Source organism: Fistularia commersonii, chromosome 8 (genome assembly GCF_037954325.1).
Source record: "Fistularia commersonii isolate RoL2024-O1a breed Wild chromosome 8, RoL_Fcom_v1.0, whole genome shotgun sequence".
In the NCBI taxonomy this organism is placed as follows: domain Eukaryota; kingdom Metazoa; phylum Chordata; class Actinopteri; order Syngnathiformes; family Fistulariidae; genus Fistularia; species Fistularia commersonii.
Genome location: NC_141291.1, coordinates 20,531,287 through 20,545,000, shown reverse-complemented (window position 1 = coordinate 20,545,000; position 13,714 = coordinate 20,531,287). Strand labels below are relative to the sequence as shown.

General features: G+C 40.0%; 1 protein-coding gene across 1 annotated transcript in view; it reads left to right on the top strand.

Annotated features, from left to right (window-relative positions):
- mkxa (mohawk homeobox a) overlaps positions 1–13,714 on the top strand; it is a 32,000-nt gene that overhangs the window by 6,863 nt on the left and 11,423 nt on the right. The window contains exon 5 of the mRNA XM_086151588.1: positions 1,263–1,622. Coding sequence (XP_086007714.1) covers positions 1,263–1,622 — 360 coding nt within the window. The remainder of the gene's footprint in view (positions 1–1,262; positions 1,623–13,714) is intronic.

The following is a 13,714-nucleotide window of genomic DNA, read 5'->3' as shown; positions in this document are numbered from 1 at the left end:
TGGATGTTATTTATTTCTACAGAAATAGAGGAGAGGAGAAATAGAGGAGCAATGTGCTTGAGGTTGAGAGGAAATATCCTAACCCTATGATGGTTGGTTCTGCTCTTGAAATCATGCCAACAGGAGGGTAAGTGTGCAGGATTAAAATCACTGTACCTTTTATTACAGTGATTTTGGAACCCACTGAATTTAATCCAAATTAGAGACACTTACAAGGAAAATGACTATAATTCTGAATGAGGTTTTTGTTGATTATTTACTTTAAAACAACATAATAAAACATGATTTTAGGTTTTAATACAATCAAATAAATCCTTAAATAAATATAGTATTTCACTACTGAAAACATGTATGTAATCATTGGTGTCTAGTTAAGTGACTCTTATAAATATCTTATAACTCTTATAAATAACTAAATCTTATGAAAAACTAAATATCTTGTTTCATTTCAAAATTAATAACATTACTAAATAATGAGACACATAATAGCATTATCTACCTGGAAGGTGTCACCTAAGTAAAACTCTATTAACTATAAAGGAATGTTTCTTTTTTCAGATTAGTCAAATAGCAAACAATCTGTACATCAATACTTCCAATGAATACAGGCTTGTGTCCCCAATGGATATAAGCTCACATGCAAACCTTACCAAAAACACAAGTTTGCCCCTTCAGCCTCCATATACTCTGATATAAAACACTACAAACACACCGTTTTACTAACCCATTAGATCCACTAGCAAGGAAAAATGCATACTTGCAAAGCTGATGTTGCCTGACTGTAAAAAAAAACATTATCTGCACAGCTAATCTTGCAATCAGGGTGATGGTGGGGCTAGAACCAACCCCAGCTGTCACTGGGCAAGAGGCACCTGGCTCATAGGGACAAGTATTGAGACATTCAGCCACATGTCTCGGAAATTTGAAGTCTTCCATTAACCTATTGCATGCATTTGAACTGTGGGAAGACACCCATGGAATCAGAGAAACCCACACAGAGAAAGGGAGAACATGAAAACTACATAGAAGGGTCTGGATCAAACCAGGCAGAAGCGCTAACCACTGCTGTATCACATTGCCCATCATAGCTATTTGGAAAATAAAAATCAAATCAAATCAAATCACATCAAAACAAATCCAATCAAATCAAGGACAGTGACCTGCAACTGTGATGCTGCATGATGATGTTATTTCTTAATAAAAATAATCTATTATAATACTAAGTTCAATAATGTTTTCAACAAAACATTCTCCATTGCCAGATGGGGAAGTTCCTCAAAGGACACAGAACAGCCCAGAAGAGCTCAACAAGCCCATTTACCAAAGTGTCATCAAGAAGGAGGGCTCGTCCATGATGGGTATGGCCATGGGCATGGGAGCAGGGCTGCAATCGGCCACTGAAGCAGCCTCACTTGGCGAGGACTACGTTTCTCCTCCTAAATACAAAAGCAGCCTGTTACATCGCTATCTGAATGACTCACTGCGCCATGTCATGGTGGCCAATGCTGTCATGGAAGCTCGCAAGAGGAACCACTCTGGCTCCTTCAGCTCCAATGAGTATGATGATGAGTTGCTCTCTCCGTCCTCCTCAGAGGCTGAGGCGAACTTTGTTTATCGGGCTGGTAAGGAGCCACATTTCTTGCATTCTTTCCTTTCTAGAGTCTCCCTTACACACACTACATCCTTCACTTTTGTTCTTTTTCTGTCCCCGCCATCTGCACATTTTGTTTTCATTCGTGCAGCTGGTCAATTATTTTCAACTGCCTGTAATATTTCCTCTGTCTGTCACATACCTCACAATGTTCCCTTCTCATCTCCCTCAGCTTTTTGAAATGATATTTGAGTCGATAGCCTCTCTAGAAAGAAAAAAAAAATCATTCAAGCTTCATTACCCAGACTTAATCAGGCTAGACACAACAAGGCATTGCGTTACACGCTCACTTTCAAAGTATTGTTTGGCTTCAGGTTAATCTAGCAGAATGCCCTGCTGAATGGGGCTTTATGGGATTTTTTGGGGATAGGGTTTTTTCCCCATCATAAGTTGTTTTCTATTATATGTTTTTAAAAAGATAATTATATTTTGAATAATTTACATTTTTTGATACCTGCGATTCAGCTTACTTGTCAACTTAACAAAATTAACTGATTACTCTGTTGGAGAGATAAACACTTTGTGTAGTTCTTTGAGTTCAGGTCATGTATATGTATATAGGATTGTGTATGTGTGTGTTACCAGACTGCATGTCTGGTAAGGTAGGTTGAATTTGTACCTGAATTTGATACAGGTTTACAGACACAAATATTCACATTCATACATTGTATAAAAATGTACTTTTTGTTCAGTTTGCAGAAAAAAAGCAAAGGAAGCTTGCTATGTTCCTTGTGCACACAAAATCATAATCTTTTACTTGGGCCAAACACAAAAAAATACATGGCAATCAAAAGTTTCCTTTGCAGAACATACCCTCTACACTTGGAGTGTATCATAGTGGTGCATAATGGCATAAGCGGTGTTTCCTATTTTTGAACATTATCAGATTTTAACACTAGAAGGACTAAGGATGGATCATTTGATCCATATACCTTTGGCGACTGCAGCGGAATCATTTGATCCCCCTGCCATGGAATGTGGTCTGTCCAGTGTGCTAATAATGTGGAAGCCCTTGCATTGTACTCCCAGCAAGTGGCTGCCTGCCATTAGTGGCACATTAGAATAACAATAGGGACTGCTCAGCCACTGCATTCCAGGGTGGGGGATCAAATGATCCCTGTTCAGTTCTTCTAGGAGTACCCAAAAACTCAAGTCTTGCTGGTGTAAGGCCAATAGCTCAGGGATACACGTTGCTGGGATGGTGCAAAATTTAATGTTGGGACCTGCAAATCTCCTCTGCTACATACAGTCTATGATGTCTTTTCACATTGCTTCACTTGGAAAACCATTGCAGCTGGATACTGAGCCTTTCTCTCATTAAGGATTGAAATGTTTTACCTTTGTGTTTATATTCATCAGTAGGTATGAAGGTATCATAACAGAGAGGTATCAGACAGAGAAAAGGTGTCTTTCTGGTGGTGGGGGAGCATGTTTTACAATATGTTATTAGGGGATTGTCAATATTGCTTAAAAGAGACCAATTCACAAGGAGACATGCAACTTCATGTCTCAGATTTGAATAAGAAAAGTTCCAATAAAGGATTAATTCACCTGGCTGCCCTGCTTTTTCAAATTGTGAGTTACTATTTTATCTCCTTGGATTATACTTCTAGGCACTGACAGCTCAATCCTGGATAACTAGCACCTTTTCAGAAGTTCACCTTTTTATATGCAAGAATAGCCTTTGATTTCACACTTAAACATATAACCATCTGGAAAGTGGTGTTTACTCATGTGATGATACAACTTATCTGTTCTTACAGATAAGTGGATATTTTAATTGAAAAAAAGGATAGAAAAAAATCATAAATGTATGACATTCCTAATGTAACTTAAAAAGAGGAAGGTCAATGAAATTATTTTACATTTCTAATCCTTTCATCTGTACCTATTCCATCCATTGTGTCTCGTATCAGTTAATGCATCCTTGCAATCGTAGAGAAATGAAGAACACACTTCACACAAACCCTGAATTTTATCATTTAAATTGAGAAAAAAAAGTAAATAAATAATTAGTTTTTTTTCTCATCTCTCCTTCTTTGTCTCTGGTCTTGACGGTTTGTCTGACATATTCAGTCAGTATGGGAGGGAAAGGAATTTGAACCCAAGCGAAAGAATATAAAAGGTGTCTTTTGGCGCATTCTTTGGTATAATTCCTGCCTATAAAACATTTGTGATTGGACAAAGCAAAAGTGGCGTGCCTGGCAACCAACATCCCATTGGCTCAAAGTCCATTAATGGGCTTGTTGGCTCTTGTGGTCATGGCCCAAGCCCACAGTGTTATCTGTGACTACAGAGGGCAGTCAGACGTGGCAGGAGATGGAGAGTGTAGATTTACCCCAGTGGAAAACTAAACTTCTGCCGGTTGGAAATGACTCACTAGCACACACACACTCACACGTACCATTCAACAGCCGCATACAAGCACACGCAAACGTCCAGTACAAACACATAAGCCAACACACCTACAATCCAATCCCTGTTGGGAATTTCATTGAACACAAGAAGCAGTAGAATTCCATCACACAAGCCAGGGTTTTCATGCCAAATTACCCTTTAATGGGATATTGAATGACAGGAATCTGGCTGAATGTTTTTCTTCTTACTCAGTACCAGATTTCACCCAGTTCAATATTATATAGATCATTATACACCAAATAACTTCCAGCATGTCTGCCCAAAGAAACTGAGTGATCTAGGTCAGACATATTACACTGGGCTGACAGATGTATATTTAGCTAGATTCTCTCTTGTTCTCTCTGGACTCTGGTTAGAGCTCAGTATACCAGCCCCTTGGTGAATGTAGAGCTGCCAAGATGCCAGTATTATCACTGAACTAGATAGTGATATCTAGGAGGAAGTCAGTGGCCAGTAAATTGCTTCTGATAACATGGATCGGCCTGTTACATAAAGGGATAATTTTCTTTTTAATGTTTTTTTTTTATTTTTTTGAAAAATATTTTAATTTTGTGATGGTATTTTAGATTTGGGAACGCATCAAGGTAAAAATGATTGGCAACAAATCAGTAAGTGATGAGACATACAGAAATTTACTAGTGGAATATATTTACTTTCTGATTACAATTGTTACCATAGTGATCAATAAAGCAAACATAACATCAAGTTGATAAAAAATAAATTGCTCAAAGCAGAAGCTATACTCATGGATTATTGAGCTTAAGGTATACACTAATCGTTCAGTTATCATTTGTGCATACATATAAAAATGAACACAAAACTGTTCAGTCTCAGAACAAATATTTTCTCAGTAACATGAGCTTGTTGCTACTAATGTTGCTACTGTATATCTAAATCTTTATCAAGCTTTGAAAAGATACATTTTAATGTTGATTACTAATTCATTGTTTGCATGATTTATTTGTGTCATTCATATGCTCTGTAACACCATCTCAGTTGCCGCACTCTTTTCCATTCTGATCATGTCTGTTTCTTTGGATCATTTTGGCCATAACACATGATATACACATACTACAGAGCAGGATCCAATCCATATCCAAATCAAGGCTTTTTGGTTTGTCCATTTGTGGTTATAACTATAACTTCATGTCTAGGTCTTTTTTATAGCTATCCTGAATAAACTGAATAGATTAGCTAATACAATTAATGTAATAACTTTATTTATCTGAATGATAAAAAAGTGGGGTGAATGGTTTCATCCTTTGCATCTTGTTTTAATTCTAACATGAGATCAGTCAGTACCAGTTTAAGACCATAAAATTGCCTGTCACAGATTATGTATTCTCACCCCCCAAATATTAATAGGTATCATGAAAATCAAATAACTTACAGGAAAGCTTGTATTCAGTTTTGAGCCTTATCATAGTGTGATTAAAGGCACATTCTATTGTATTTTATTCTGTACATATTTTAAATCTCCCCTAAAATAGAACCATGAGAGACACCTTTTTTTCTACTGTCTTTTTAAATCAAACAGCTCATGCTTATATCCATTGCTGTGTAGCATGAAAGATTGCATCAATTACTGTATTTTCCGCACTATAAGGCACACCGGATTATAAGGCGCACCTTCAATGAATGGCCTATATGAAATAAAAAAATTCATATATAAGGCCCACTGCATAATAAGGCGCATAGAATAAAAGCAACAGTAGTGGCTGGGGTTGCGTTATGCATCCACTAAATGGAGCTGTGCTTGAGGGAATGTCAACAAAACAGTCAGATAAGTCAGTCAAACTTTATTAATAGAATACAAACAACTCCGTTCACTCCCAAAACAATTTAGTGCATTCACAGTGCGGTTCCATACGTACAGGTAGCTCTTACAGATATTTGTGCTGCCTTCGTTGAAAACAATGTTTTTCCAACTACATTTGTAACAGTTCAAAGCCTTTCATAAAACGAAAGCACCAAGAAGGACCGCCTCTTCATTGATGTTAAGTTTGCGTGCTAGCACTGTTGCCTTCATTCAAATCGTGACCGTGGTGACACTTCTGTTTTCTACTCTGTTCAGCAATCCACTGTTCAAGTTTGTCCTCTTAACTGTAGCCATCTCGCTTTGTAGCCAACTCTATTTGGTCTTTTTTACTTAACGCAGGTTGTTGCTTCCTCCATTTCCATACAATTGTTTTGTTAATGTTGAATTCTCTTGCTGCTGCTCTATTCCCATGTTCTACTGCGTGACTGATCGCCTTGAGTTCAAACTCTGCGTTGTAAGCGTGTCTTTTGAAAGGAGCTGTTTTGGGATCTTTACGCACACACACAAATGGAAATGAAAATGCACGCTTTGCAAGTCAAATATCCCAGTATGCACTACGCGCTACTTCTTCTAGGGGAGAAAATGGAGTCGGCGGCTGCTTCCCGTAGTTGTGAGAGCACTTGCGGCTCACTATTGATCCATATATAAGACGCACCGGATTATAAGGTGCACATTCGGTTTTGAGAAGATTAAAGGTGTTTGGGTGTGCCTTATAGTGTGGAAAATGCGGTAAGTATACAAAATATTTTGTAAAAATAGTAGTTCTGTTATCCTAAGGGCCTAAGGGCTAACTCATCATTATGGGGTAACTAAATGTCAGATGTGTCTTGAGTACTTGAGAATCATCATCTAGATAAATGGATTAGGCCCAGCATTAAAATGGAATACCTTTGTATTTCTTACCTTTGGGTCAAAAGATCTGACAGAGATTTATGTGATGGATTTTTTCACATTTGAAACAATGAAAAGCATTTAACTGAATTTGTATTACCATTATCATTCCTCCTATGTATCATGAACTGGCTGGTTGAGTATAATTTACAGTGATGAAGAAGACATATCTTGACGCGGTTGTCTGTGAAAGTGGGCCACTCATAGTTAGTGATAGATGGGGACTGTTCATTTGTGGAATCCAGAAATGTTAATAGGCTGGCCAAGATCAGTCCTTTCCACAGTTTTCTAGGCAAGACAGAGGGATATAAGACATTTTTGTTCCAAGGCAACTGTTCTTGCCAAGATTGACTGTGTTCAGGTCAGAATCTATGTGGAGGGAATGAGAGGAAACAAAGGAGGTGGTTATTCCATTCACATTCTTAAGAGAGCATTTGCCTGTTCAGAGAGAAGATAGTGTATTTGCTGTAACTTTGAGACACAATTTTCACTTTTTCTTTTACTTTAAGTAAATGCTTATGTAATTTTGGCAAATACCTTGGATAAATTTTGGCAAATACCTTGGATACTTTGGATCCATCAATGCAAAATGGCCACAACAGGCACCATCGAATGCATTCTCCATGTCTGTAGTACGCATGTAGACTGGTTGGACAAACTCTGGGTCCTGCTGAAAGTGTAGAGCTGGCCCAAGAGGACAAAGGCAATACTGCTCTTCCTGTATATGAGGTTGAACTATCTGATGGACCCCCTCTTCAGGGCCCACGAATAGATCATTCCAAGGAGGTTGAAGAGTGCGATCCTGTAGTTGGAACATACCCTCTTTTCGAAGAGGGGGCATTGTCCCTGATTTCCACTCAGTGTTGCAGATCTGTGCCAGCCAGGACAACCCCACAACATCCAGACCCTCAGTAACTCATCTACTCCTGGGGCCCTCATGCTGCTGAGCTTTTTAACCAGCTTGGCAAGTTCAGCCCAACCCTGAGTCCCCACTCTTTGTTGTAATGCATGTTGGTGGCAGTAAAAGCGCCTTCAAAGCAGTCTTTCCATGGACTCATAATGTTTTGAGTGAAGGTCGGCAGTGCTCTGTCTTAGGATACAAAGTGTTGAAAATTCACTGCTTTCCCTACTGAACTGTCAGATGGTGGAATCTCTTTAAAGCTGCCCAGAAGTTGTTATTCATGGCCTTGTCAAACTACTTAGATGCTGGAGATTTTTCCACGGCAACCACTGAAGCTGCATGCCTCTTGGCCTGTCGATAACTATCAGCTCCAGAGCCCCACAGGCCAAAAAGGCCCTATAGGACTCCTTCTTGATGGAGCTTGATGGAGTCCCTTACTGCTGGTGTTTATCAGTGGGCTCTGGTGTTACCACCTTGACAGGCTCCGACCACATTGCAAGAATTGTTTCAACAATGGAGGCTCACTCAAACTCACTATTGCCTGCCTCCTCCAGGATGTCCCCCATCAGACAATCCCAAGAGACCCTTACAATCTATTTGGGTCTTTCAGGTCTGACCTGAACCCACAATCAGCGCCAACTCACCAACAGGTGGTGATCAATTGAGAACTCCACCCCTTTCTTCACATGTCCAGGACATTTGGCCGCAAGCCCGATGACACAACCAGAAAGTTGAACATCAAACTTGACCTAGGGTGTGTAGTGACCAAGTGAACATATGCTCACTCTTCTGGCTGAACATGATGCTTGATATGGATAATTTGTGATGAGCACAGAAATCCATTAACAAAACACGGCTCTTGTTCAGATTGTGGGGCTGTTCCTTCCAGTCACGCTCAGCCAGGTCTCACTGTTGTTGCCCACATGAGTATTGAACGTCCCTCAATGGAATGCAAGGCAGTCCTCTGTTGGGCACCTCAGTAGCACGCCTCTTAAGGAATCCAGGAAAGATGGGTAGGGTGAACCTGGTAACCCACCTGAAGGTGGAGGGAGTCTACTCCCTAATCCCCTTGGTTGAACCCCAACATACAGTCGCCGAGTTGTGGGGAAATGAGTATGCCCACACCTGCTCACCTCCCAACATTTGGGTCAACTCCAGAGTGTTAAAGAATCAAACCATTCTCAAGGTCACTGTTTCTGGAACCTAAACTGTGTGTCAAGGTGAGTATGACCACATCTAGCTGTAACCTCTTGGCCTAACTACCAACCATCTATCACTTGCCCCCAGGGCGTCCAATCCGGCATGTGGAATAAAGCTATAATTTGAAAAAAATACATAAAAATCATGAACTACATTTTAAAATAAAAATGCAGTTCCTATTTAACCTGCTAGGGGCGCACTGTTTTAGTCAGTGTTAGAAACATGGCACAACACTATGTGACTCAGAACATACAGCAGATGGCAGCAATGCAGCTTCTGGGTCTGTAAATAGTATTTTTACTTATTGTTAGAAATGTTGCAGTCTCAGAGCGGCACGGGCAGGTGTCTCCCTGAGCCAGCCACGGGGGGGGCGCGCCCAGTGTCTCCCTGAGCTGGTCCCAAGCCCGGATAAATGGAGAGGGTTGTGTCAGGAAGTCATAAAACTTTTGCCATAACCAAACATGCGAGTCAACCATAACCATATCATACTGGATCGGTCGAGGCCTGAGTTAACAACGTCCGCCATTGGTACCAATGACTTACAGGGAGCCAATGGAAACTGGGCTACTGTAGGTCAAAAAAGGAGAGGAGGAAGGCGCGTTGGGAAGTAGAGAGAGAAGAGGAAAGGCGAGAGTCACGAACTGGAAGTAGGGACTTTGAATATTGGGACTATGACAGGAAAAGGTAGAGAGTTGGTCAACATGATGTGGAAAGTGGATAAACTGTGTCAAGGAGACCAGGTGGAAAGGTAGTAAGGCTAGAAGCTTAGGAGTTTTAAGTTGTACTATCATGGTACTGACAAGAAGAGAAATGGAGTAGGAGTTACCTTGAAGAAGGAATTTGTAAGGAATGTTCTGGAGGTGAAAAGAATGTCATATAGACTTATGAGTTTGAAACTGGAAATCGAACAATGTTAGTGGCTATGCCCTGCAGTGGGATGTGAGTTTGAGGAGAAGAAGTTCTGGAATGGCAGAGCAGAGGACAAAGTGGTGGAAAACTGAAATGGGAGGAGCAGCAGTAGAGTTTGACTAGATTATTCAACAGAATCTTAGAGAGGGAGAAGATGCCCGAAGAATAGAGACCAAGTGTGATGGTTCCCATTTTTAAGAATAAGGGGGATGTCCTGAATTGCGGCAACTACAGAGGGATGAAGTTGATGAGCCATACAATGACGCTATGGGAATGAGTAGTGGAAACTAGACTGAGAGCAGAAGTCAGCATTTGTGAATAGCAGTATGGCTTTATGCCTAGAAAGAGTTCTACATATGCAGTATTTGCTTTGAGAATGCTAATAGAAGTACAGAGAAGGTCAGAGGGAGCTGCATTGTGTTTTCGTAGACCTAGAAAAATAATACGACAGGGTGCCAAGAGAGGAGCTCTGGTATTGTATGACGAAATCTGGAGGGGCCGAGAGGTATGTTAAACTGGTGCAGGACATGTATGCTAGCTGTGAGACAGTGATGAGGTGTGCTGTAGGGGTAACAGAGAAGTTCAAGGTGGAGGTGGGACTCCATCAGGAGTCAGTTCTGAGCCCCTTCTTGTTTGCAGTAGTGATGGACAGGCTGACAGATGGGGTTAGACAGGAATCTCCATGGGCCATGATGTTTTCAGATGACATTGTGATCTGTGGTGAGAGCAGAAAACAGGTTGAGGAAAATCTAGAGAGGTGGACGTATGCACTGGAAAGGAGAGGAATCAAGGTTACTCGAAAGACAGAGAATATATGTGTGGATGAGAGGAACTCAGGTGGAATGGTGAGGCAACAGGGAGTGGAGATCAGATACTTGGTGTAAACAGTTCAGAACAACGGAGAGTGTGGAAAAGAGGTAAAGAGACAGGTTCAAGCATGTTGGAATTTGTGGAGAAATGCTTCAAGAGTACTATACAATAGAACACTATCAGCCAGAATGAATGGAACGTTGTACAAGATAGTGATGAGACCAGTGATGCTGTATGGCCTAGAAACAGTGACAATGATGAAAAGACAGGAGGCAGAGCTAGAGGTCGCAGAGATGAAAATGCTAAGGTTTTCTTTGGGAGTGACGAGGATGGATAGGATCAGGGATGAGTCTATCAGATGGACAGCTCATGAGAGGGTCAGAGGAATAAGAAGACTTATTATTGGAAATGAACCTGCTTTTCCATTGGCCCCACCTCAGCAAGATGTTGTCAAAAAAGAGAAAAGTGGACATCAAGTGTAGGGTTTTCCAAGAAAAATGAAGAACTTTTTATTTGTTCGTAGAGGTTAATAAGAAACCTGTATGTGTATGCAGCAAGTTTCAGTGCCACTATTAGACTCACCATGGTAAAAAATACAACAAAATGCAGAGAGAATTGAGAAGACAGTTGTTCGTTCTGTAGTTTTTAAAAGAACAGTTCATTAAATATAAAGATTTTTGTAATTTACCTGTTCTCCTTTACACCTTAACAAAGGAAAAAATTGGACTTAGTTTTTCTTCTAGGTAATTTTGCTATGATTTTACTGGTCTAGCCCCCTTGACATCAAATTAGGCCTTATGTTGCCCCCGAACCAAAATGAGTTTGACACCCCTGGTCTAGACCCTCACCTGGGACCTGCCTTATGTGACCCCACCAAGGTCATAAAGCCCCTGACAATAAGCTTCTCAGATCATTGTGAAAGATAAACTCCTCCACCAGGGTAAGGCGGGAGCTTGAGGACAATTAACATACTAATCTGCATTAACATACTGTATTAATGTACTAATCAAAAAGCCAGTTTTATGTTAAATGGTAATAGGTCAAAAGACAATTAAACATGAACTTTTTTAAAACAATGCATAGTATGTTTTTTAGCTAGAGTACAGGTGGCCTCTTTTGTGCCAAAGCTTAATGTAATTCTTATTTGAACCCTCACTCTCTTAATAAAGGTAGAATAACACAGTGAAGCACCCTTCTATACTTGGAAGGTCTTATACTAAAGGAAAGACAAAGAAAACAAAAGAAAACCACATCACATCACATCACATAACATCACATCACATTGATGCAAAGCAGGGTTCATCCTAGATCGGTCGCCAGTTGCAGGGCAAACAACCATTTACTCTCATCCAAACATCTGGCCGATTTAGAGTCGGAATATTATCTTCTAACCACTAAACAGAGACTGAATGTGGAATAAATGGAGCAGACAGGAGCAGTCTGAAACAACATAATTCTGTGGAAAAGTGTTAACAGACAAACATCAGTATAGTCATGTTTATACATCACTTGATAACATAGAACGAGAAGAGGGCTAGGTAATGAGCCCTCTTAACCAGATCGTTTTTAAATTGTCTGCACGCCAGGGCTTTTTGGGACACAGATCATTTCATCAGATTTAGAAAACCCATTTGGCTGCCCAGAGACTGACACAGAGCTGCACTGCCCTGGTCTGTTTACACTATAAAACACAAATTGTTTCCACTCAAAAAAAAACAAAAAAAAAACAGAAAACCAATATAGCTACATTGAGAACAATTCTGTCCCTATGGGACAATGGGAGCAAAAGAGACTTAATGAGTGAGTGGAGGTGTGACTTAAAACAGACACAAACTTAAAGCCGTGGATGTGTGAGAAACCAATTAAACCTACGACTGCGAAGAATTGCAACATAATGATCCAGTGACTGCAGGGCAAACATGTCATTTGGCCTTCGCCTCCCCAAGGAACAGATATTTTTGGGCACATGAAAACATTTAAAAATCCAAATAATGTTTACCTGTGGTTTTCTAACACCCCCCCCCCCCCCCCCCCCCCCCCGACACACACACACACACACACACACACACACACACACACAACACTCCTAATGTCTGTGTTTAGCAAACCGCAAACAACATCCCCTTCAAGGAGGTTATACTCCTTGTAAAACTGTTATGAGGGAAAATTCAGATCTATTTGTCTCTTTTATACTTGGTCTTGTTTTGCAGCTGAAATAATCATCTGTGTCATTCAACGAGTATCTGACCAAGACAAAGTCAGCATCTTTACTTTGAACCCTGAACTCAATAGTACTGCAAAGGTATCACATTACACTTTTACGAGAATACTTTCTCCTTGAATCATCTGCCCAAATCCCAAACTTTGATCTTCTTGTGATAATGATGATGTTAGTGGCTTTTTTTGGCCTTTTTTGTGTGTTAATGACGCTCTGGCAGTACGCACACATCCATCCACACATTCTTGCCTTGACATCTTATTTACTTCTTTGCCCATATGCTCTTTCTTTCTTTCCTTCTCTTCTTTGTTTTTAGTACTTTGGCTGTTTTACAGGACACTGATTGAATTCTGTTTATTTTCACTTGTAAACACCATGACATCCTGGCAGTTTTTAAACATCTGACACACTGATATTATTTCTTCCTCTGATTAGAACACCCAAAGCCTAATCTTGATTGTTCTTAGATATCTGCCGCAAGTGCTGTTACAAAAATGTATAATTTCCAGGGCAGACATGAGGAAAAAAAACCAAAACAAAACAAAAACAAGACATCACATAGTGGAGTCATTTTGGCCAATAATTTTAATATCTCTCTTGCCAATCTGCTTATTTTTGGTTTAGTATTACAAAAGTACAACTTAAATTAATAGTTTTATCATTCTAAGAGATGATCGTTCAAGATGTCATGAAGACAAACAAAATCAAGAAATTCATGCCTCACATGGCACCCACCATTGCCTGAGTGGTCTGGACTAATTGTTATTATAAAGTCAGGAGAAACATGATAGCAATATAGAAACAAAACTTTTCTTGGCAGGACACCAAAGATGCCCAAAGCCATCTTTGATGACACATCCAGATTTTTCTTGAAACTCTTAAAAAACTAATAATTGA